The sequence below is a fragment of the Hydra viridissima genome, unplaced genomic scaffold (genome assembly GCF_058129835.1).
Source record: "Hydra viridissima isolate aposymbiotic clone 2 unplaced genomic scaffold, HvirCarnegie_v1 scaffold_11, whole genome shotgun sequence".
Lineage (NCBI taxonomy): Eukaryota > Metazoa > Cnidaria > Hydrozoa > Anthoathecata > Hydridae > Hydra > Hydra viridissima.
This window is the reverse complement of record NW_028324310.1, coordinates 2,984,666-3,010,851: the sequence shown is the minus strand read 5'-3', so window position 1 is coordinate 3,010,851 and position 26,186 is coordinate 2,984,666. Positions and strand designations below refer to the sequence as shown.

At 30.6% G+C, this 26,186-nt stretch overlaps 5 protein-coding genes across 8 annotated transcripts in view; 2 read left to right on the top strand and 3 right to left on the bottom strand.

Moving 5' to 3' along the window:
- The window catches only part of LOC145191713 (basement membrane-specific heparan sulfate proteoglycan core protein-like), a 35,433-nt gene extending 34,714 nt beyond the window's left edge, over positions 1-719 (top strand). For all 3 annotated transcript variants that reach the window (XR_016444721.1, XM_090065773.1, XM_090065774.1), the window contains exon 51: positions 480-719. Coding sequence is in view for 2 of the 3 variants with exons in the window: in XM_090065773.1 (XP_089921899.1) it covers positions 480-625 (146 nt within the window). In the remaining variant the exon portion in view is untranslated. The remainder of the gene's footprint in view (positions 1-479) is intronic.
- LOC145191148 (UDP-glucose:glycoprotein glucosyltransferase 1-like) overlaps positions 1-26,186 on the top strand; it is a 421,900-nt gene that overhangs the window by 365,285 nt on the left and 30,429 nt on the right. The gene's annotated exons all lie outside the window — the stretch shown is intronic.
- On the bottom strand, positions 1,761-3,486 carry LOC149881724 (uncharacterized). Its single transcript, XM_090065776.1, has 2 exons — positions 3,371-3,486; positions 1,761-2,939 (listed from the first exon to the last, which is right to left on the bottom strand). The coding sequence occupies exon 2, from the start codon at positions 2,925-2,927 to the stop codon at positions 1,863-1,865; it is 1,065 nt and encodes a 354-aa protein (XP_089921902.1). The 5' UTR covers positions 2,928-2,939; positions 3,371-3,486; the 3' UTR covers positions 1,761-1,862.
- LOC145190838 (lysosome-associated membrane glycoprotein 1-like) lies at positions 11,185-25,318 on the bottom strand. 2 transcript variants are annotated; one of them, XM_090066381.1, is made up of 8 exons: positions 25,152-25,318; positions 22,121-22,279; positions 21,875-21,943; positions 15,606-15,725; positions 15,185-15,429; positions 12,452-12,617; positions 12,114-12,293; positions 11,185-11,769 (listed from the first exon to the last, which is right to left on the bottom strand). In XM_090066381.1, exons 1-8 carry the CDS (start codon positions 25,192-25,194, stop codon positions 11,618-11,620), a joined length of 1,134 nt encoding a protein of 377 aa, XP_089922507.1. In that variant the 5' UTR covers positions 25,195-25,318; the 3' UTR covers positions 11,185-11,617. The 2 variants fall into 2 exon arrangements, with proteins under 2 accessions (XP_089922507.1, XP_089922508.1); XM_090066382.1 differs by lacking the exons at positions 21,875-21,943; positions 22,121-22,279; positions 25,152-25,318 and adding an exon at positions 16,427-16,698.
- LOC149881723 (uncharacterized) lies at positions 20,322-21,499 on the bottom strand. The gene has a single exon (XM_090066383.1). The coding sequence runs from the start codon at positions 21,337-21,339 to the stop codon at positions 20,467-20,469; it is 873 nt and encodes a 290-aa protein (XP_089922509.1). The 5' UTR covers positions 21,340-21,499; the 3' UTR covers positions 20,322-20,466.

Here is a 26,186-nt window from a genome sequence, read left to right as displayed (position 1 = left end):
TCCAGTTACTTTGATCAGGTTGACGAATTTAATTAAATGTATCTATATAAAAAGGTGTCAAAATATTTCCGTCAGCTTTTAGAAAACTTTGTTGAACTTATTTTGCTTTGCATATAAAAAGACCGAATGTTCTGTAGGTGGTTTCTTCGTGGTACTCTTTTTTTCCTGATATAGTAAATAAAAGTTCTCAGCTCGTTGATCAGTTTTTCACGGTTTATCAACTGTGTCAATAAGCTAAAAGACTTAATAGTGAGGCACAAGCAAATTGTGTAATTCGCAACCTACTCGTGTCACACATAATACTCAAAACGTTTTTTACGTCTTTTATTTGCATCTTTTATTTTATACACTTTTTTTTATACAATTTTTTTTTCATTATTTTGATTATTATTTTGATATTTACTTTGATTATTATTTTGATTATTTTTTACAATTTATTTTGATTTTATACGTTTATCTTATGCAGTTGTTTTTTTTAGGTGGTGGAATAAAGACACGTTCGCTCTCGCAAGGAAAATATCTCCGGAGTTATGAAGGTTGCATTCAAAATTTTACCGTTGAAGGGAAGGTGGTGAATTTCTCGCAGTTTCCGATCGAGGCGTGGAATGTGCTGCCTTGCAAATGAAGTGAAGACATTTTTGAATAAGGAGTAGTTTTTATAACAACTTTCCAATTTCAATTTTGAGTTGAATATGTTAAAATAGAAAAATACTGATAAATGGCTTTTTAAAATGTAGCACCACGCGGAAGATGTTTCTCCCAAAACTCGATATTATCGATATTATCGAAACTCGATATTATATTATTCGTATGCGTTAAAGCAGGTTATAAAATTGATAATTGTTTCTTTTTCTATTGTCGGTTGGCAATAGCAAAAGTTTCATCCCAGAGAGTCACCTTAGACAACCCAATTTTTTGTCTAGTTAAATTGAAAAAAACAAATTGATCTGTATGCTGTAATTTAATTCATAAGTAATTATCTACTATACATAATAATTACACAGGCCTGCAAAATGAGAGTCGTAACTTCCTCTCTGGAATTTGATAGCTGATTCTAGGGTATTTTGGTGCGCTGATTACGAATATGTAGGGGAGACAGGTTCTCCTAGGGACGTTTTTAGGTTAATAGTGTAATTTTTCATCGGTGAATATAATTGAACTTTTGAAAACTGTATATGAAAATATAGTCCTTTGTGCACTTTTGATGAGAATCTCTGCTTTATAATCCAATTTTTTAGTACTTTTTTTTAGCCGCAAAATGAGGTCTGACTTTGTCAACCAAATTACAACCCAATGAACCAGTCTTGTAATGATGATTCTTCTTAATTAAAGTATTTTTTATTCGGGAAAATTTGGTATCACTCTTTTTGACCTATAATTATTAACTATTTTATTTTAAACACTGTTGTTTCTTAAAGTATTTTTGTCCTGGATATGTTGATGTTACATTTTTATCTATAAGTTTTAATTATTCAAAATATATTGCTGCTTCTCAATTCAATCATTTTTTGTACTGGAAAAATTGATATCACTTTTTTTCATCTATTGGTGTTAACTATTTTAAATATGTTTATTTACAATTTAAATATTTGTTTGTTCTAGAAAAATTGATCTCACTATTTTTTATTTATTAGTTTTAACTATTTTAAATAATATCGTTACATTCACTACAAATAAATAGTTCTTTTAACGATCTATATCATTGTTTTAGTTTCCTTTCAGGATTTTTTACAGGTTCTTTTGTATTTATAATTATTAGCTCAATAGAAGCCAATCTGAGTATTCGATTACCCAGCGTCCCTAGGTACAACCGCCGTCTCTAGGTACAACCACCTATGTCCCTAGGTACAACCCCATGTTTCTTATGATATCATAAAATTGGTTACAGCATTATTGTAATGTGTTTTAAATGGACTAAAGACGGTTCTATCTAACGGTTGCATCTTATGTGTAGTATGCGGGTGAAATGTCACCAAATGAATGCCATTTTCTTTGGCTTTGCCAATAGCATCAATAGAAATGTGACTCGCGTGATTGTCCATTAATAAAACTACCTGGTTATCCTTGCTTGGATGAGCATGCGCTATGAAATGATCCAAAAGTTCACTAAATATTTTTTCGTTCGACCAACCAGAGGGATCTGCTGCCCCAATTGATCCTGGAGGAGCTCCTCTCATCATTGTCATTTGTATATATTTGACTCGAGGAAAAATGAACATAGGTGGAATCGAATTTCCTATCGCGTTCACTGCGGCAATCATCGTTACATTGATGCCTCGCTCACCAGAAGTCATTGCTCCAACTTGTTTGACTCCTCTCTTCGCAAATACTTTTGGACAAGCCTGTACAGTTGAAACTCCCGTCTCATCTACATTATAAATCCTTGACGGATCGAAGTGGTGTCGTTGTAGAATGTCGGTGTATATATTGAAAAAATTCTTCACATTTTCTCGATTGAATGAAGTAGCCCGGCCTAAACTAGCCCCTTCAGGTTTCTTTAATGATATAATTTCCTTAAATTTGTTTTTGAATGTACGCAGCCATTCACTGCCCGCTTCTTGATTTTTTTCCCACTGTTTAGGATATTTTTTATTATTTATTTTGGCAAATTGAAAAGCTAGTTCTTTCAGCTTCTTTGTTGTTAATCCGAAATGAAGTTGAGAAGCTTTTTGAACATACTCAAGCAGTAAACACTCTTTGCTATGAGTAAAAACTTTCCAATGTGCATAATTTGTTTCATACGAGTAATTTTCAGGTCCAGATTCCTTAAATTTTTTGACTTGGCGGCAAAGCATCGATCTCGATATTCCATATTTTTTTGCTGCGCCTCTGACTGTATTTTTATTTGCAACTATTTCCTTCACAGCCTTCTCCACAACTTCTTTATCTGGATCTTGCCGGATTTTTTGTTTCTTGCTGCGTGGCATGACAAACAAAATCTAGAATGAAAATAAAAAATACTAAAGATAACTTATAACTATAACTTTAATTATTTATTGTTATTGGCATAAATTGAATTACAACTATTATTTCCTATTAATTACTGCACAACGAGTCACAATTATATTATTTATTACACCACGATTCATAAATGAATTATTTATTACATAAAAACACAAATAATTCCTGATGATACAGAAGTTCGGCACTCTGTTGTACCTAGGGACATGTCCCTAGGTACATGTCCCTAGGTACAATAGAGTGCCATATTGACAAAAAACGCCGACTAAAAATTTGAGGTTAGGATTTGAGAGATATTATTAACGCAATATTCAAGCAAACAAAATAATGTATTTGTATAAACTAAGAAAAATTTTGTTAAATACATTATAAGGGCGAAATTAAAAAAGAAAAATGTTAAAAAACTTACGTAAAAGGGTTGTAAAATCAATTTTTAATCACCACTTTGCAACGCTTCACACCAACACGATGACACTTCGGCTGTCAACTGACCTCAAGAGGTGGAGTGTTGCCACATACAAAAAATATTATGCTTATACAAAATTCTCAAAATATTTGAAAATTCTCAAAATATTTGAGTGTCCCTAGGTACATGGCGTCCCTAGGAGAACCAGTCTCCCCTACTTAGTTTTTCTCTATCACCTCCAGATTTTTCAAAAAAGGCACAGATAGTAAATAGCAAAAAAACAGAAGATTTCACATAAAAATATATATATTTAAAACAGAACATTATTTTTAACTTAAAAAACTACTAAAATATAATAACAACTTAACACTAGTCTAAATAACATTTAAATTTCATTTGTGGAACCTGGTCCTTTTCTCCTGCAAGCTTCGGTTGTGCGATTTTTGCTTAAATTTCCGGTTTGGATCGTCGCGCTTCAATAACCAACAATAGTCCGCCATCATGTTGGTATTCCATCTTCCTTGATACCGGACTTCAAGCTCTTTCAAATCTTGGTGAAATCTTTCGCCTTGTTCTTCGCTAACGGCTCCTAGATTTTCTGGGAAGTAATCAATATGAGAATTTAAGAAATGAAGTTTAACGCTCATATTACAACCCATTACACCCAAATAGGAAATCATTTTGGCCACTATTTCTTTATAGTCGGAGCTTTTATTGTTCCCCAAAAATTTTGTCACCACTTCCTTAAATGACTGCCATGCTTGCAACTCGATATCATTAAGGTTTTCATCAAACTTTTCATCCGACATTAATTTCCTAATATCAGGGCCGACGAAAATTCCTTCTTTTATCTTAGCTTTTGATAAAGATGGAAAAACTGAATGCAGATATTTGAAGCCTTCCCCCTCTTTATTTAAAGCCTTCACAAATTGCTTCATTATACCCAATTTGATGTGCAATGGTGGCAGTAAAACTTTTTCTCTGGGAACCAAACTCTGTTTAAGTACGTTTTTGAATCCTGGGGTTAGTTCAGTTCTTGGAGTCCATTCCTTTTTGGTTCAATGATGTTGTTTATCCCGGCTATCCCACTCGCAAAGAAAGCACGGGTATTTTGTATAACCATCTCCACACAACATCCAACCGTGTTGCTCATAAGCTATATTAGTCAAAAGCTTTTCCAAATTTTCATAACATTCCTTTAAATGGACAGAATGTGCAACAGGTAACGAGGCATATGTATTCCCATTATGCAGAAGAACTGCTTTCAAACTTCTTTTTGAGGAGTCAATAAACAATCTCCACTCGTTAGGATCGTATTCAATGTCGTACATTTTCGTCAAGCCTGGAATATCTTTACAGAACACTAAATCTTCATCTTCAGCGAAGAATGGAAGAAAATCTTTTTCTCTGTGACGGTACCATGAAAATGAAGTACCAGGTGCCAGCATATTTCTTTCTTTTAATCGTGATCCGAGGAGTTCCGCTGCATCTTTGGGAAGATTCAAATCTCTTGTCAAGTCGTTTAAATGTGACTGTGAAAAGAGCTGACAAGCGTCAGATTCTCCATGAAATTCAGGATCAGATTGGTGTACATCCTCTTCCTCTATATCACAGTCAGAATTTTCAATTTGTAGAGCTGGAACCGGGGGCTGCACCATTTTTGAATCGCCAAATATTGCAGGCGTAACTGATGACACGTTTGGATAGTTTATGTCCCTTTTATTTTTTGAATTGTATCCAGTTATGTCACAACAACAAAAGTAGCAATCTTTAACATGGTCGTTAGGCTCTCTCCATAGCACAGGCGAAACGATTTTGAAGCTATTTTTCTGTCCTTTTGACCACTTGCGAAGTTCTAACAATCAAGTCGTACAAATTTTATGAGGTGCCCAAGTTTTGTCTTGGTTACTTAAAACGAGTCCAAAATAATTTTTATAAATATTTTTTACAAAGTCTGTAATACCGTTTCGTTGTTTTATCACCATAAATTTCCCGCAAATATAACAGAAACAATTAGGAGAGTTTAAACAACTTCGCGATGCCATTTTAAAGTTTATGTTGCAAGATGCGCACTTCAACTGTTAAATTTCTAAATCAGTGCGGGTACTTATACAAAAATCCTTTGGTTTATCTTAATTACACCCTTTTCTAATAATATTCACAACAATTAGTTAATATTACCAAATCATTATGTAATAATGTGCTCATTACTAAATTAAGCCAAAATGACCCGTTTTTGACATGTTTAATGCGAATTACTAATACTTATTATGTAGTCATTAACAAATTACTAATTGGCGTTAATTTCTATGTTCCCTTACACTAATTATATGAAATAAAAATTGAGCTGAAGTAAATTATTAACGTTTTAGACATTTCAAAAGGTAGGCGCTCAAACATTTTAAAGCAAAATCTTAAATATTCCATATCAAAAAATCCTGACGTGATGGATTTTTTTTATTATTTTTCTCGTAATCAGCACATCAGAAACTATAAAAAACGTTACTCAGATTTTAAAGAAGAAAACCATTGCAGGCCTGTGTTATTTATTGTACTTACATTTTTTTCTTTCTTTCTGACGGGATGCAAAAAAAGTTAAGAGGTAAAAGTTAAACTAATTTAAATAAATTGAGAAAATCTTCGAGAAAGTGTTAAAAAGTTTCATTGTAAAAAATCCAAAAATGAAACAATCAGGAATCGTCAGTAAATTTTTAAAGGAAGGATTTGCACGTTTAACGTTTTATTAGGTCATAGATAAGTTTCACACTGATCGACAAAGTAAAGACAAGAAAAAAAACTGGATGACCATCTTCATAGACACCGGCTAAGCGAGCTCAACTCAATTGACTAGTAAACAAATATGGAGTCAATGAAAATTGGGCCAGAAATTTCAAAAAGCTGTCAAGATATTTCATACCAATTGTTGAAAATGTAAATTTCTTACCATAAACGAACAAAAACTCCATAACACAAGTGATGATCAAGCTTTGCTAGCCAAAAATTGAATCAATAGTTGGTAAATTATCTTTATGGAAAAAAAGAAGATATAGTGATCGACGACGAAAAATGTTTCTTTAATGGTATGGAAATGCCCGGAAACGTAGGATTTTACACCGATAACATCGGTATGTGTCCAGAAAACGTCAAATATGCAGGAAAAGAAAAATTTCTAATAAGTACTTCTAAGCATTCATACGTACTTTTAAGCATTCTTATGTTAAACTCTATTATTAACAATATTCCGTTTGAGATGTATTGGTCATAATTTTACTGGTCCAGGTACAAAATAAGATGAAAGATTGAATGAGGATTTTACACCAAAAGAATGGGAGTAAACCTATAAATGGAGTTGATGATGCTGCATATCATCTTGATGTATGCCTTCTATTGAATAGGGATATATCAACTCCCAATAAATGTGGCAAACAAATGTTGGAAGAAATGGATGGTATTGATAATTTTGATAAATTTGAAAAAAATTGGATAAATCTATAGCTAAAAAGATTTTTGGAACAAACAAGAAATTTGGAATGGGTTTTGATACATCTAATTCTTTAAAAAAAAACTTAAAAAAATACGAATCATCTAGTACTTTTAAAATTAGCAGACGAATTGCATAGACAAGTGAGAAGAAAATATGTTAAATTCAACTTTTTTTACGAAGCTTGAATAATATTTAAACTGGTTTAAGTTTAGGAAAAAATCAAGCAAAACTAAATCAGCAAAATCGAAAGTTATACAGCATTATGTATTTTCTCGAACCGGGGATCAATAAAAAAGTTAACACTTAGTAAAAGATTTATGAATAAATAGAAAAAGGAATGATTCAACTAGTAAATATATTTTTAACATTTGATTATAATCAAATTATAATTAATTTGTAAACAAATGTAAACATTTTATAGGTAAGTTAAAATAATATATTTCCAAACTAAAAGTGATAATAATCAAAAGAATTTAAACCTCCGGGAAATATTGAATAAACTGATCAACCCTATTAACTTTGTAAGGTAAATAGAACATATATCAAATCAAATGTTTCAAATATCCTAAGAAGTCTTTCTTAGATTTAAAACCCTTATGAATCTCCGTAAAATATGTTGAAATGACAGATAACAGACAAATAACAAAAGTATTTCCTTCCAAATTTTAACGTTTATGAATACTTTTATCAAAGAAATTTTAAACTGATAACAAATTTTTTAAATTTCTAATTATGCTAAATTTGGGGAAAAAGATTAAATAATGAATCCTGGAAATTTATTGAGGAATATGCAAGAACATTTTAGCGATATTTTATGAAGGATTTTGAAGGTTCAAACATACCATGTCGGACTTCTTTTTGCGATGGATGAGAATAGATATTATATAGATATATGAGAAAAATTTTTTTTCCTTAAATTCCATTTAATCTTTTTTATTAATTGTATGATAAATAGGGGAGACCGGGGCTAGTTGGCTACAGTTTTAGTTTTGAGCTCTGTGCATTTCTGGGTGAACTTTTTTGAGGATATCAAATCGCAGTTCAAAAGAATATGAATTTGGCAAGCATGTTCGAGTGTCAAACATTAAAAAAGAAAATAATTGGTGGCCTAAAAAGGGCCTCCAAAAAAGAAAGACATATGTGCTAACTTACCCCGGTCCGGGGTAAGTTGTCTATACTCTCACGGTAAGTTGTCACACCATATAAAAAGAGACAAGTTTAGCAACATTAAGCATCTATTTCAAGCGCATCTTTTTTATGAAAACTCTTAATAATTTTTATCCAAAAGTATTTTTTGACATTAACTTTTATTGCCCTTAAGTTGATCGAACAGACTTTTCTTCTATAAAAATAGCATCAACAGCATTTTTTGTAACATTTTTATAATTTACAGGCCTATTTTTTTTTCTTTTGTAATTTCTCATGTCTGTAGATCTGTAGTGATATATAACTTAAGTGAATTTACGGCTAATACGAAAAGTTGTAAGTTGGCACATGTTGCCAACTAGCCCCGGGATCATTGTGCCAACTAACCCCAAACGTTTTTTGTTCACAAAATGGCTTATAAATCCCCAAAAACCCAAAATATTGAGCAACACAAAATATGACTGGTTAGAGTGAGCCATACAACACCTACAACTATTCGAGTTTACTTGTAGCTAATGCTATTGGTTTTTAAAATTGAAAAAGTCACAAAAGTTACAAAATTAGTAAAAAAACACAAAAATCGTTATAACTTCTATACACATGCGCTTATAGCCCTGATATTACACTGAAAGATGAATTAGTTAAGTGGGAAGATTCCATGTGAAAACAATTAATCTCGCTTTAACTGCTAAAAAAAAAAAAATTAAATATGTTCCTGTTCCTCTAAAAGTTCTTGTCTTCGTTTCATTCCTGTTCATTTTTCTTGCTATTTTTCAGAAGTAAACAACTGTTCAGATCACTATTTCGTTCAACTCGTCAGCCACTGATAGATCATCAAAAAACAAAAAAAAACTTTACTTAATGAAGTAAAAAAATTTTAGTTATTTTCTTAACACGAACTTGTGAAAGGATATTTTTAAAACAGGTCAAATTACATGTATTTTATTATTTTAGATCATTGAGTAAAATGAGCAAAAAACAAGCGAGCCTAAGAGAGCGGATATGAAAGTATATTTGGACAATAAATCTGAAGGCAAAATATTTACAGTGGATTGTTTTAACTACAAAATCCACAAAAAAAAAAACTAAATGTAGAACAATTGGATGTGCTGAAAACGAATCTGACTAAGAAATAGTCTCTGGAAGTGGTCGAATGGCAAAAGTAATGACTACGAAGAAAGTCATGCTCGCTTATAAAGACGGAGTCTCGCAACGCCAAGCAGCTCAAAAATTCAATTGCGCCTAACTGTAAAAGTTTAAAAATAAGACATCTATTAAAAAAAGAAAAAGCAAATGATATAGTGTGATAGACAAAAAGCAACTGTCCAAACAAAATGCGGCCGTTTGTATAGAAGTGCATATGGAAAATCATTTATCTAGGAAAAAGAATCTTATTTCTCTCTGTCACAAAACATAATAAGAAGGAATAACAACTTCTACTCAAACGATGCTTATCAAAATCCTCCGAGTGTAAATCATGTCATATGCTGAACTTGAACAAATTGTGCTTGATTATCTTTGTATGCCTGACAAAGGGATAAGCACGTCGGTATTCAGAGAAAGTGGTTATGCAGTGAATCAGAAAATCTTCTTGAATAAGTACATCAGAGGAAAATTATACTTTTTTTTGAAAAACATCATTCCGATAGCGTATATGTGTTTTGGCCTGATCTCTCAATACCACCTTATGCCAAAACAGATGTTGACTTATGAATGGCAAGAATTTCAATTCGTAAAGAAAGAGGCAAAAATGTCAGAGATAAGTTTGAGCAATTTGGGGGTATATTAAAAGAAAAAATAGAAGTACATGATTGGCAAGCCAAAAATTTTAATTAATTACATAACAGAATAAAGTATTGTCTTGAAAAACTGGACCCTAATTTTGTAGACATTATTTCTCGATGAACACGGGGCAGACTCAATAATATTCGCATAAATAATTGAAAAACATTGATGAAGTAAATAAAGAAAAGATGTATAATACCACATTTATCTTTTATTGTTTATATTTTTTATTTTTTATGTTAAGGGAGAAATGTTCTTTTAAAATTAGTCGCATTTTTGAGTATTCACCCGTTAGCTCAATTAACACGGTATCTTTTACGAACCTCATAGCCTAAATTGTATCCGGATCAATTTAAGTATCATGTAATTGAATAATGTATCGGTTGAGAATCCATTTGAGATTTCCATGAGAAAATGAGGAGACAACTTTGAAAAGAGATCCAATTTAAAGAAATTTAGATGAATGAATCATTCAAAATTTTAGTCTTTATGAATCGATTAATGTATCAATAGCAAACCTGCAATCAGATTTAGCAGTGGAAAACCATCAAGCTAAAAGTTTTTCTCCCAGTAAAACCCTTGATATCTCCCATTGAAACTAATTCTCCAAAACATTTCTAATAGAACTCAAGAAGCAGCTTCATCTGGTACACTCTCAATTCGTTACTTATGTTATCAAAGACTTGGAAACTTTGCTTCAAACGTTTCTCAATTTCCATCGATTGATCCAAAAGAATAGACTCAACACGCTTTGAACCATACGATGACTGCAGAGTTACTCTGATGAATTGTATATCAGGAAAAGATATCCCGTATTGAATTCTAAGGGGGAGCCAATCAATAACAGAAAAGGCGTTGAAAATCTTGAGAAAAAAAGTTTAGGAACAAAACTTGAGTTTTCAATCAAACTTCTTTCAAAATTTAATTCAAAAAGGAGAGCATATCGGTCATAATTTATCCTCATGAAGTAACATGCAATAACTGATTCTACAACCTATTTTTGTTTAAAGAGCTTCAGAGTGAGATTGGGAAAAAATTTGCTCCATGAAAGATTATGGACCTGATTGAAGTTCAGATTTTCCAATTTTTCTTGCACAAGAAGTGATTGTTATTCTTTTAGGAACACGACTAGAAGTGAACCAAAAATTTTACCTCAACGTTTCAATACAAGTAATTTTCCTGAGAACACTATAAGTTAGCTTAGCTTATAGAATTGAGATTTGCAAATCTGATTAAGTATTATTTAAATTTTTTTTTTGTTACTTGGAAAGGAAGAGAGACTTATTGGATTTTACCTTATTATTTCATGACTCATACTTAACACTCAATAGACTTGCAAAATAATTTTCTTTTATGGTATTTCTTTTCCTCAAATATTTTTCACGTATATTTAAATTTAAAATTCATGGTCATATCTTATTTTAATCGACTCAAACTTTTACACTGTTTACAAAAAGATTTCAAAAGTGCACATAACCCAAGAAGTTAAAAAACAATTCCAACTTGATCACATATTAAACTTCAATAGTTATCAAAAAATTACAGCCTCTCGAGAAATTATAATTTGCGTTTTCAAGTGAGCTACAAAAAACAAATGCTTAGAAAATTGAAAAATTCTTCATTAAAAAAAAACGAACAAAAGAACTTAACGTTAGAACGTTTTATATTAAAAATTAGCTGAAAACAAATCAAAAATCTAAGGGAAAGTTACTTGTCCCTTATTCATCGAACATATTCCATTTTCTGTGAACTTTAACTACAGATCAGGCCATATCTTTTCCATCAGACTATGAACACGAAGAGAAAAAGATCGTTTTTCAAAGAATTTAGGCAGATTAAACCTTTTGATAGCCACGATTACCACGTCTTCTACCAATCAGATACGCAACAAGTACAATAACAATAAGTCCAGCTAAAGCCCCACCAACTGCAATTGGAACAACACTACTTGTCTTTTTTGGGTTATCTTTTGCGGGACATTCAAATGCTAAATTGAACAGATAAAACAAACAAGATAGGGTATGTTGATATGTTTGCCTCTCAATCAATAGGTTCTACTATTTTTAAAATTGTAAAGGTGAGTTTCCACTCATCCGTTTTAGCTACAGGAAAGGGATGGGAAATTTAATCATGTGAGCATGTGCAGTGATTGATTTTTAAAATTAAATTACAAATTGCACATGCTCACATGATTAATTTTCCCATTCCTTTCCTTTTCCTGTAGCTAAAACGGATAAGTGGAAACTCACCTTAAAATAGAAGCAAATTTTGTTAGTATAAACTTAGTATATAAAATACTTTTCATACTTTCCACAGACCAATAAAACTTACGGCTATCAAATGTTCCATTAGATTTGAAAGGTTGTAACTTGAGATGCCTAAAAGTTACTGTAACATTGTAATTGGGAGAAGTAGTTGCAGGAAAACTCTCATCAGTATCACACACATATGAATGATTAAGAGGAACTTTCAAATCCGCTTGATCATTTTTCAAATTCTTAGCCAAATCAACTAAAAAAAATTTTAACACATTTCTTCAAGATATAATTTATTTCTTATCATATTTACAGTCCAAAATAAAAAAATCTTTACAAATTAAATATTTTATAATCAACATTTAACTTAAAAACTCGTAAAATCAACTTAAAATCAATCAACCTAAATGTTACCTTTGACTAACTTGACATCAAAGCTGTGTAAATGCCAAGACTCACTATCTTGAAGAAAGTTTATGGTGAAAATTACTGCAGGTGAACTCAATGTGATGTAAAAGCTACGATTTTTATCTGGACAAACTCCACTTACGGTGGCTCCTTGAGTCAATGAAATTTTTTCCTAAATTAAATACATTCTAAAAGTAACATTAAATAAGGTTTATCATATACAGTCCAGAATAATAACCCATGGGATTTTGAAATATCTTGAGAGACACTTAAATTGATTGCTTTTAAAATTTTTTTAAAGCAAATTTACCTCTCTTTCAAAGAATATAAAGGAAGCTTTAAAAAAGTTGATCGTAAACAAAGAAAATGTATTTGCAAGTAGAAATGAGAAAATTCATATTTGAGCTTTAAAAATTTAACGCTCCAATAAATTTTTGCTAGCCAAAGTATAGAGTTCAAAGAAAAACTATTAGTCATCAAACCATGGGGTGAAGGTTGGGGGTTGGAAAAAAAAGTTGAGAAACCGAGAAAGAGGTCTGTCAAATTTAAAACTTGATCAAAAAGTACTCTGTTTAGGATATAAAAAGAGAGAGAGAAAATAAACTGGTATTCCAAGTCAACAATCCTAGAAGTCAAGGGATATGGCTAAAGGATATACAGAAAGCAGAGACTTTTCAACAGCAATTTAGCAAAGGCCAAAAACTAGCCAAAAACTTTTACAAGAAAAGCTTCAAGGAAATCAAATATATTATAATTGAGGATGAAACCTACTGCAAACTCAACTGTTCAATGGCCAGCAATTTTACACAATCCCAAAAAGATCAAAGCCTGATGTTTTGTTAAAACCTGAAAAATGTGTAATTAAAATTAAAAAAATTTAGCAAGAAAATTATGGTTTGGCAACCCATCCATTAGTGTGATTTTAAAATTTCCAAACAGAAAAATGAACTCCAAAGTTTACATGAAAAAATTTTTAAAAAAGCAACTCATGCCTATGATCTGAAAGCATTATGATTTGTCTGTCTTCTGGCTTAATCTTGCATCTTACCATTACTGAAGACGGATAATGGAATGCTGAATCCAGCAAATGTACCACAACTTTGTCCAATTAAAAAATTTTGGGCAAGCATAAAACAGTTAATTATTTTTTAAATTTAATTGCAAATTAGTTATAGAGGAATTCACAACTGAGCAACATGTTTAAGAAAAAAGAAAAAAACGAAATGTGTTAATCCAAAGAGCCAACACTGCTCCAATTTGGGGTCAGAAAACCACTATATAAAAAAACTATACATTTGTTATTCTGAAGGTTTCAAGACCAAGGGTGTGTGAGTGATTTATCATTTACTTGGAGGCCATATTTAGGGAGATCACAGAATAGCATTCAGCACGTATACCTAAGTGTTGAGGAGCCTTCAATGTCAACTCAAATTTGATCCTAGCAATTTAAGATGTCTTAAACTTTTAAGCATCTCCAATTGCTAGGACCAAATTTCAGCCAGAGGATTTAAGAGATGCTGCATGACTATCCATATGAGGTTAGTTCAAAGATTAGACATACCATAACAGCCCTTAAACCGTTTAAGAATTAAAGACAACCATCCTTGAAAAAATTGAAGAAATAGATAAAGAAATAATATAACAGGTGATGATTCAGGCCTTAGAAAGAGTACATCAACACGAAGAGCAAAATGATGGTTATTCAAAGGATGTGATTTTCTAAACTAAATAAAATTTGTTTCCATGAAAAATGTTCTGTCTTTAAGATCAAATGTGACTGAATTGTTAAGAAATGAAAAAGTTATTCAATTTTAAAACAGTGGTGTGAGTTTTTGGCCACCTACACAGTAAGGATTTACATAAGTGTAAAGTAAATTTATTCTCTCTCTAAACTAGAAGAAAATAAAGTTTAATGTTGTTATAATATTTGCAAAAATTTCACAGTCAGTGCCTAATTATCAAAGCTAACTTTTGATGCTACTTGACATCATGAAACAACCATGGTCTTTTTGCTCATTACAGATCTATACTCAAACTAAATTCATTTGCAATTTCATAATTTGTGTATTAGCGTTAGAAAATTTAACAAATATTTAATCACTGTACCTCTTAGGTGTATATCAGCTTACTAAAACATTATGTGATGCAATGGCTGAAGAAGACATTCCTAGAAAACAATTACATCTTTCAACAGGACAATGCACTTTGTCATGGGTCCAGAAAAATCCAACAATGTCTATAGGACAATATGGCTACTTTCTGGCCCAAACACATTCAGCCACCATCTAGCCCTGACCTGAATCCCCTTGACTACAGTGTATAGAGTGTAGTTGCAAAAAGGCCCACTCAAGTGTCAAGTCACTAAAGTCATCATTTGCCTGACAGTCCTTCCACCCTAGGCTTGAGACAGTGATAAAAAAGAGACAGCTAATTGAATGATAAGGTGGGAAAAGCATTTACCTACAACTTTTCTTTTATTAATATTCCACAAATAGAATTTTTTTGTACTTTAAAAATTCATTTTGAAAAATGTTCTAAAAAGTTCACAAATTGCTGCTTCACCTTGTTGTTGTGAAGCCTTTATCAAACAAGAGTACCTAGCTTTAAACCTCATTACTTATAGTTAATAAAAAGATTCTTGATGATATGAGAAAACTTGATAACTATTTTGTTGCTGTCAAGATCTAAGAGGAAATGACTAAAATAAAATTAAAAAAATATTACATATAAAACAAATACCTGAGTTTGATTTTTGTAAGAAATTTGAAGATCCACTTCACCATCAAATCTAATGCAAGGATTACTTTCATTTTCTGGAAACTGATAGTGTAGTTTTTTAGGATCAGTTGGTGTTGTAGTAAAAACAATGAATGAAGAAACAGGATAATTAGTACTTGTGTATTCAAATATTGTACTTGAGATACTGTAATTGTGAGATCTTGATGAAATAATTGCAGAGGCATTTTTGGCACTTGTTGAAAAAGCTAAAATTAACAAAATATAATCATCAATAAGAGCTTATGAACCTTAACTTCCTTAAATATATCATTCAACCCTCAAAGAGATCCAAAGTGAAAGCATGTCTTGGTCTAAAAACTTGTAATCAAGGTAAAAGATTGTTACTTTGGGGAAAAACACCCAAGATTCAAATATTAAATACCTGGTGTTGCAGTTGAAGATCTAATGGTAGATAGATGACTCAGAGTGCTAAATACTGATGAACTGTGAGTTGTACTAAGAATGACTGTAGAACCTTTAGATGAAGTAATTAGGGAATAAGCTAAAATCAACAAAATATAATTATAAGTAAAGGTTTATGAACTTAAACTTCCTTAAGGATATACTTAACATGAATGATCGTATAAGTTATGTGAAGAACATTGAATACAACTAAATAACAAGTTTTTACATTTACGCTGATATCAAATATTTTGAATTTTTTGTTAAATAGAAGCTAAAAATGGCAATTTAACTAACTAAACATGTGTTGAGAAAGTAATTGCACTTCTTAAATCAACCTATATTTTTGAAACGGTATAAGTGATATTTTCTTCAAACATTAAAAATATTGTTAAATTTAGAAATGGTATTGGAAGATTATCAAGATCTTGTATATTAATGAACATTAGTTACTAAATTTCTTTATCATTCAATTACTAAATAGCTTTTTAAGAACTGAAACTATATATAAACTCTTCTTCAGTTTGTCCAATAGTACCCTCTCCTCTCCTCAATGTGATCTGCTACAACCTCATATATTGACTTAACTTTCAATAAATTAAGTGAACGTATAATGCTAATGTACAAGTAAATTATAAAAAATATGCATAACGAAATTTTTTTAAAGAACTTCTTCGTTATGTATTAAATCGTACTCCAAAAAAAACTTGTCTTAACATTTCCAAAAACAAACCGAAAGTCATTGTTATAACTGTGGCATACGTTAATAACAGTTTAAAAAATAAAACAGCTAACACTCACCAACTAGGGATATTATTGCATATGTCGTAAAGAAAGAATTCATTTTCATTCAAAAGTTCGAATTAATTTCTTAAAATGAAGTTTAACAGAGGAGTCTACACCCAGCTTGAATATTTGATAGTGATACTGATCACATGACTGGATATTTGAGTTAAAAGTTTCAAGTCACATGATACGTATTGATTGGTTAAAAGTTGCGTAATGATCACGCAAAGGGAATTAGAGTAAAATCCATTGAACCAATGAGATGTTTCTTAACAGCGTGCCAGTTTCTATGATTACGCAAAAACTGAATTTGTTAAAAATGACGAGTTATTTTTTTCGCACTTGGATATTTATAGAAACACCAAAATAAACGCACTTTTATTAACAATTAAAATAAAAAACTAAAAAAAAAAAGGATTATACAAAATATTCTAGATCAAATTAAAGACGTTATGAAGTGTATGTATGAACATTATAGTATAAAAATACTTTCTTCATTATGATGCCTTATTAACACTACCATTGAGGTTTATAGTGAGCATCGTAAGTTTATAGCCTGGTAAGCAATTGGTCTTTAGAAACGAACTCATATTTGATATTAAACCTGGTCAATGAGTTTAAACTTTGACTATATTTAACGTCAATTTACCTCAGATATAAATCATCATAAAATTAAGTTTTAATCTTGAAGTAATTTGATATTAAATCTAGCAGAATTTCATTAAATTAAAAAAAAGTTTTTTTAACACCTGGCTAGTGACACATTACCAAAATTTTCATAACACTAGTTTATTTATTAAGCCTAACGTTTTAAGTTTTAATGCCATTGAATGTTGCAAGGCACTACGGTAGATATTATTTAAAAAAACATTAAAAAAAACTAATGCAAATATTGAGTAATTGCTGATTAATTCAAAGTTTTTACCAGTAAAAGAACTGCTAATCGACCGAAAACTTTATCTATAAAATAGTTAAGTGCAGCAACGACAGCTATACACAAATTTATCTTTATTGAAGGCCAAGACTATTTAGGTTTTTGCATTACTTCTTTCATTCTTTTAAGATTAATATCTTATATACAATTGTTGTTACTCCGCTTCCTAGCTTTGGAATATCTACTAATACGCACATTAGTAATTTTTCATCCGTTATATATGCTTTTGCTTTTTGTATTAAAGATTTTCAGTTGTAGAGAAAATTTGCGATTTTTAAAAATTAAAACCTGGCATGATGTCTACAAAATACATTAGAAGCATCGTATTCAAGTATGCAATAAAGACAATCGGTATTTTTACAGGGTTCTTTTTTTTTCGCTTTTAAATTTTATTTAGCTTATTCAAAGTTTTTGGTGTAGCATCACAAATGCCTTTTTTTTTAAATGCCACAGGGCTGAAGCGATGAATCTGCAAGAGTACTAAAAATCTTGCCATTTGTGATTATCAAACAAAGATTGTGTTATACACTCATTACATTACTTTCCAACCAAACTTGGTTCGATGAAGTCTGATCTGTAATTTTTCCTATTTCTTCGTTAATTACAGCTTTAGATTTTTTTAAAATACTATTTATTAGTGGTCTAAAAAATCGGGTTGACGATTATCGCAGATTTTGCCAAATTTTACCTCTTGTAATCCGCGATGGAATAATACAAACCGCGAAAAGATTATCATCTGGTGTATTATAATCACCTCCTTTGAATTTTTGCTCTTACATGGAATAATTACTGATGCCATCACATTTCTACTTGCCAACTTAAGATATGAAAATTTATCACCCAACCATTGTTTCTTAATTCTGTGGAACTCTTTTTTAAAAGTTTTACCATTAGTTAAGGCGGTTTTCCACGGAGCAAATTATTTCGCGCGAAGCGAATTAATTCGTGTCTAATTTTTCGCTGAACCAGAAATTTGATTTCCACGTAAATTTAGCATAACTTTTAGCGCGCTTTTTGGAAAACATGTTGATGAAAAAAAGATTGTTGTTATTTCGAAGAAAATTAATTATTTTAAAAATGATGCAAATGAAAAGAGAAAAAGTAAAGAATAAAAAACGATTTTGGGTTAGAAAAGTTTATGCCGAACGCCTACAGAAAGGAGAGTTTCATTTATTAATCCAGGATTTACGTTTACACGACCAGGAATATTTTTTTAAGTATTTTCGTATGTCTCCAACAACTTACGAAGAGTTGCTTTCGTTCGTAGCGCCTATCATTGTAAAACAGAGAGCTACCATGAGAGACCCTGTTAGTCCTAGTGAAAGGTTGGCCGTAACACTTAGATTCCTTGTAACAGGTGATGCTCAGTGTACTATTGCTGCAAGTTACAGAATCAGCGCTTCCACTATCAGTAGAATTATTAGTGAAACGTGTGCTGCTATTTGGACTTCATTGAAAGAGAGAAACTATCTACACGTTCCATCAGAAATACAAGAATGGAAAACAGTTGCAAAAGAATTTGAAAATATGTGGAATTTTCCGCATGCTATAGGTGCAATAGATGGCAAGCACATTGTTATGCAAGCTCCTCATAATGGTGGATCAGAGTATTTTAACTATAAGAAAACGCATAGCATAGTTTTTCTAGCTGTTTGTAATGCTAAATACGAATTTACTATGGTGGACATTGGTGACTCTGGAAGAAAGAGTGATGGTAGTGTTTTTAATAACTGCAGTCTTGGTTATGCAATTGAAAATAATAAATTGAATATTCCTGATCCAGAAAAGATTGGTAATTCAGATAAAATAATACCGTACGTTTTAGTTGCTGACGATGCTTTTGGTTTAAAAAGGCACATGATGAAACCATATCCCAATCAAAACATTCTTTTAAAACAAAAAATATTTAATTACAGACTTTCAAGAGCCAGAAGGGTTATAGAAAATACATTTGGTATTGCCACATCACACTTTCGAATATTTCGCAGACCAATCGTACCTCACAAGCGATTGTAGCCTTACACAACTTTCTGATGAAAAAAAGGTCAGCAAACAATTATCTCTACTGCCCCACAAATTATACTGATATCGACGGTCCTGCTGGGTTTAGACCAGGTGATTGGAGGCAAGATAATTCATGTTCTGCTGCACTGCAACCACTGTCATCAGGTTCTAACAACTACTCAAAAGATGCAAAGCAAGTTAGAGACGACTTTAAAGAATACTTCAATTCACCAGAAGGTGAACTCGAATGGCAATTAGACTTAGTAAATAGAAATTCATAAAAAAATTGCTTTAAAAAACTGTTAACACGTCAATTCTGATTTTTAAAAAAAAAATTTAAATGTTCTAGAATTTCTGTAAATTTCTATAATTTCCGTAAAGTTTCTGGTTTTAAATATATATGTTAATACTCTTGATAAACATTTAGAAATTCATTTGAATGTTATTTCATGTAATTTATTTTTATCTGTAACACAGATAAAAATGAGGCATTAGCAAATATAAAATATATATAAGTAGATTTAAAAAAAAAAAATTAAGGTGAAAAGTCTCCATAGTAAACCATGTAGTTTATGGGTAGTTGCTATCATCTATTAGTCAAAATATTACGACACTTTATATTCTGATATTTTATTAAGACAAAGTTATTAATGTTAACAACTGATATGATAAAAAGACTTTTAGAGTAAATTATAATATAATTTATATATATATATATATATTATATATAATATATATTTATATATATATAAATATATATATATATATATATATATATATATATATATATATATATAAAATATATACCTAATATAAGCCTATATATAATAATAATAATATATACCTAAACACTCTATCATAAGTGTGTATATATATATATATATATATATATATATATATATATATATATATATATATATATATATATATATATATATATATTTGTATAATTGCTATAAATCAGTTATCTAGTTTTATTGCTAAGATTTGGTCTTATAAATATTATCAAGTTTTTTTGTATTGGTGTAATTATTTTTTAAGTTTTATTAACTTTTTATTAATTTTATATATATATATATATAGTTATATTATAATTTAAGTTATATTATAATTTACTCTAAATTTCTTCATGCTTGCCATATTTCATGTTGAAAAGAAGTGTTTTTATCTTTATCATAGCCCGTCTGTTTTCTTTTATTGGGAGTTCTTTCATAATTGGAATAAGGCTTCGACAAAATAGGGTTGTTTCATCTTCCTCGACATCTTCCATTGACTTTTTTAACATCTTGTCACACTCTACTAATGATTGTGACAATTGTGACAATGACTCATCATTTTGATTTTTGATCCGTGCTTTTTTTGGAATGGATGGTCTTGTACAGCTTAATCTTTTTCGATTTTCAGTTAGAATTAATTCACTGCTACAACTACTGACACTTGGACTTAATGGTGAAATACTATGCTGTGAGTGAAATGACGGTGAAGCAAAATCTGGAAAAATATCTACATTAGATTCCGTTAGTTTGTTTGCACTTTTTTCATGTAAAAATGCCATTTGATCAAAAAACCTACATTTTGGTAAGTTTGAGGCTGCTGCTCCTGATCTAGTCATACGGTTACGTTTATCTAAACATTTTTTTAGTGTATCTTTCAGATTTTTTAACTTTTTCTGAAGGAAGTCCTCTTCTTTACAAAATTTTAATGCAAGTTTTTTCCACGCATTTAATTTCACTAATCTATCTTTGTATGTGGGATGATTAACATCCCATAAGCTTGGAAGCTCACGAACAGCTTCAAGAAAATTATCTATATCGAATTCAACAGGCATACAATGATCGCTTTCATTCTCTTCATTTTCGACTACTTCACCAACTACTTCTTCATTCGTAATTGCAACTTCATTTTGAGAAGCATTTAATAAAGCTTCCAATAAATCAACGTTAACATTTCTTTCTTTAAACCACTGAATAAACGTACTATTGTCGGCCATTATAATTTTGTTGAGTTTGTTTATTTCCGAATTTGCATGTTTGAATATTTCAAAGGTTCTGATTGGCCCTTTCTTCAAGCGAAAAAATTCGCTACAAAAAAAGTAGAAGTCGATCCAACTATTTTGCGAAGAGAAATTTTTCGCCTTGCGATAAAAAAAATCTTTGTGCGCATGCTCTCAAATATTCTTGGCGAAATTATTCGCTTCGCGCGAATTAATTCGCTCCGTGGAAAGCCGCCTTTAGAATCATATTAATATGCTGTGCACAAAAGCTACAACATTTCCATCAATTATTTACAATATATACATATATATATATATTGTTGTATTTCTTCAAGTTCTTTGCCAAAACAAATACCTGAGTTTTATTTTGGTAAAAAACTTGAAGATCCACTTCACTATCAAAAATCTAATTCAAGGATCACTCTTATTTTCTGGAAACTGATAGTGTAGTTTTTTAGGATCAGTTGGTGTTGTAGTAAAAACAACGAATGAAGAAGTAAGATATATGCTACTTGTGTAATTAAATAATTACTTGAGATACTGTGATAGTTAGATCTTGACGGAGTAATTGTAGAGGTATTTTTGACACTTGCAGAAGAAGCTAAAATTAAAAAATATATAATTTTCAATTAAAGTTTATGAACCTATACTTCCTTAAAGATATCACTGAACCCTCTAAGAGATCCAAGGTAAACGCATGTCCTGGTCTTATAGCTTTTAATCAAGGTAAAAGATTGTTACTTTGGGGAAAAACACCCAAGATTCAAATATTAAATACCTGGTGTAGCAGTAGAAGATCCAACTGTATATATACTGTGGTTGGACATAGCTACTGATGAACTGTGGAATGGTGAAGTAGTGACAACTCTGCTACTTTTAGGGATGGAATTGGATGTAGTAAATGTAGATGTAGAGTTTGCACTTATTACAGAATAAGCTAAAATCATCAAAATATAATTATAAGTAAAAGTTTATGAACTTAAACTTCCTTAAGGATATACTTAACATGATTGATCATATATGTTATGCAAAGAACATTGAACACAATTAAATATCAAGTTTTTACATTTACACTAGTATCAAATTTTTTGAGTTTTTCGTTAAAAAGAAGCTAAATATTGAAACTTAACTAAAGATGTGTCAAGAAAGAAATTGCCCAAACAGAATGACATGAAGAAAATAACTTTGATGGAATTACTTTAAACACTAAATGCAACTTTAGTCAAGGCTCTTTTAAATATAACAAATTAATAAAAGTTATTTCATGGAATTTATCAGACACTTTAAGCTCTGATTTAAAATAATTTAACAGTAGCCACATTTTGCAAAAATGGAGCTCGTCATCTGCTTCAAATCATTCACAAATCACAATACCTCCCAAAGAAAGTTAATGATCCAGTGATTCAACGCAATCGATACTTCGCACATCCAGAAAATAGCCTAACTTTTTAATATATTTTTAACAGATTTAAACGTAGACAAGATATATTATTATATATCTTGTCTACGTTTATATATATATATATATATATATATATATATATATATATATATATATATATATATATTTTAATTATATATAAAAAGAATATATAAAAAGAAAAAAATGTTAATATAAAAAGTTGATGAGGCCAAATCATAATTTTGCATACTTTTTCCTTTTCTTTTTGTTTCAAATAACTTTGTTTACCTTTGTTTTGTTGAGTTCTGCTGCTAAAAACATGGCAGAAATTTTTCTATATGAATAACCTTTTTCACGTAAAATACATATAAAGTTCTTCAGTATTCTTTATTAAATTTAAAACTGCACAAAAGTTTTAACCAAAATATTTTTTGTAAGCTTAGGTTTGACAGTAGCATGATACTTTCCGGCATGGTAAGGATGTTTTCAGTAATTTTAATTGGTTGCTTTTAATAGACTTATGTTTATATTTATACTTGAAAATGGCAATAGTGTGCGCATTTAATGTCTTGAATTTAATAAAGAATTTGAGAAATGGTGAAAGTAAAGAAAGAATATTGTGAAGAACTTCGTGGCAAAATATGTATTTTACGTGAAGAAGGTTATTCATATAGAAAAATTGCTTCCAGGTTAAAAATATCCGAATCAGGTGTGAGATATGCTCTACAACGATTGCATGATATTGGTTCCAACAGTGACAGATCACGTTCTGGAAGACCAAGAGTTACATCACGGCAAGAAGATACGTTTATTGTTGTGTCCAGCAAAAGAAATAGAAAAATTCCAGCCACAATTTTAACAGCAGAACTCAACAAAACAAGGGTAAAGCCAGTATCAACTGATACTGTAAAAAGAAGACTAGATCAGTCAACTTAATTGGACGCATTGCTGCACGTAAACCTTTGTTGAGGGCAGTAAATAAGAAGAAAAGATTGGAATGGGCAAAAATGCAAAAAAATTGGGGATTAGAAGATTGGAAGAAAGTTCTATGGACAGACGAGAGTAGGTTCGAACTTTTTGGTACCCGACGTCGCGTGCATGTTAGGCGTTTACCTAATGAAAGAGTGCTTCCTCAATGTATACAAAGTACTGTAAAACATGGAGGTGGTAATATTATGCTTTGGGGATGTTTTGGCAATGGGTTAACTGGTGATTTAGTTAAAATCACATCTACCATGGATAAACACATGTACCATAACATTTTGGTTAAGCACGTGATTCCATCTGGTATTCGTATAATTGGGAAAGGATTCATCATGCAGCAGGACAACGATCCAAAACATGCATCTGGATTATGCAAAAATTATTTGAAACTAAAAGAAAGGGGAAAGCTTTTCAAAATTATGACTTGGCCTCTTCAATCACCAGATCACCCATCAAAAAGTTGTGGGATGAACTGGATCGGAAGATCAGAGAAGCAGGTGAAACATCTTTTATTAATCAGCAAATGCTATGGGAACGTTTGCAAAAAGCTTGGAATGAGATAACAGCGGAAACCATGAATAAGTTATTAGCCCGAATGCCAAGATTATGTGCTGCTGTTATACGCTCCAAGGGGTCTCATATTGATGAAAATAAAATTTAACATTTACAACTTTGTATATTAACATTTTCTTGATTTTATATATTTAAAATCATCCTAAAATGTATTGTATTTACTGTCTAATTCATTGTTTAATAAACAATTAAAAATAAACGCAATTTTCTTGCAAACTTTTGTTACTTTATTGAAATATTACAAATGAGCGGAGACTTTTGCACGGTAGTGTATATATATATATATATATATATATATATATATATATATATATATATATATATATATATATATATATATATATATATATATATATATGAATATATGTATGAATATGATGCGCATGCAATACAGAAGTTACAATGTTTTTGAAACGAAAGTGATATTTTCTTCAAAACATTCATTACAAATATTTTTAAGTTTAGAAATGATACTGGATATAGTAAATCAATGAACGTTAATTTCTCTATCATTCAATTGTTAAACAGCTTTTTAAGAACTGAATTAACAAATAAACTCTTCTTCAGTTTGTCCAATAAAAACCCTCTCCTCTCCTCAATGTGACCTGCTGCTACCTTATATATTGACTTAACTTTCAATAAATTTAGGGAACTTATAATTCTAATGTACAAGTAAATTATAAAAAAAATGCATAACGAAAATTTTTTTAAAGAACTTCTTCGTTATGTATTAAATCGTACTCCAAAAAAAATCTAATGTCTTAACATTTCCGAAAATAAACCGAAAGTCATTGTTATAACTGTGGCATACGTTAATAACAGTTTGAAAAATAAAACAGCCAACACTCACCAACTAGGGCTAATGTTGCATAAGTCGTAAAGAAAGAATTCATTTTGATTCACAAGTTCAATGACTTGATATTATTTTTTTAAAATAAAGTTTGATAGAGAAGTCTACAACCGGCTTGAATATTTTATTGTGATACTGTAGTGTAGTTTTAACATGACATAATATTTGAGTAAAAGTTTCGAGTTACATGATACGCATTGATTGGTTAAAAGTTGCGTAATAATCACGCAAAGAAAATTAGAATAAAATCCATTGAACCAATCAGATGTTTCTTAACAGCGTGCTGAATTGTTAAACATGGCGAGTTATTTTTTTCGCACGTGGATATTTATAGAAACACCAAGATAAATGCAATTTTGTTAATAACTATAATAAAAGAAGCATTATCAAAATGTCATGAAGTGTATGTATGAACATTAGAGTATAAAAATACTTTCTTCATTGTTACGCCTATTTACACTACCTCAGAGGTTTATAGTGAGCATTGTAAAGTTGCATTACTTCTGAGGTTTGTAATGAAATACAAGCTACCCCATGTTATATGGTATTTCTATGATTTGGTATGAGCCACAAAATCATCTCAATTATTTTTACTATTGCTGCATTAGTTTTACTCTTACTGCTATTCATACTAAAAATATATCAAAATATTCAATCTGCTTCTCGTCCAATACCATACTCACATTCACTTCCAGTACCCAAGAAAATTGCGTATTTCAGATTATCATACGTACAGCTAATATTGCTCTTTGCATAACATGTTCATATGCAATCCAAATAAAAATGCCACCATCAAAAAACTATTTATGTTAACTATAAATATATCATAAAGAAAGAAAAATGACTTTTAATTGAAATTTACTCCAAAAATTCGGCATTTGTTTTGATTAGTGCAACAATATGGCCCAAGTATACACATCTACTTTTTCATCAAGATAAGCAGCAATATTTTTTTGGCCCAAGTATACACATCTATATGCTGCTGTGGTTGTATGCTGTGGTTATATGTATAAAGGTGATATACACAGATTTTAG

Bases quoted from the DNA above. Each gene is read 5' to 3' on its own strand.
- LOC149881724 (XM_090065776.1), bottom strand. From the start codon at position 2,927: ATGCCACGCAGCAAGAAACAAAAAATCCGGCAAGATCCAGATAAAGAA.
- LOC149881723 (XM_090066383.1), bottom strand. From the start codon at position 21,339: ATGGCCGACAATAGTACGTTTATTCAGTGGTTTAAAGAAAGAAATGTT.
- LOC145190838 (XM_090066381.1), bottom strand. From the start codon at position 25,194: ATGAATTCTTTCTTTACGACTTATGCAACATTAGCCCTAGTTG. The intron at 22,280-25,151 runs GTGAGTGTTGGC...TGATGATTTTAG, and splicing joins TGCAACATTAGCCCTAGTTG to CTTATTCTGTAATAAGTGCA. The intron at 12,294-12,451 runs GTAACATTTAGG...AATTTTTTTTAG, and splicing joins TGATGTCAAGTTAGTCAAAG to TTGATTTGGCTAAGAATTTG.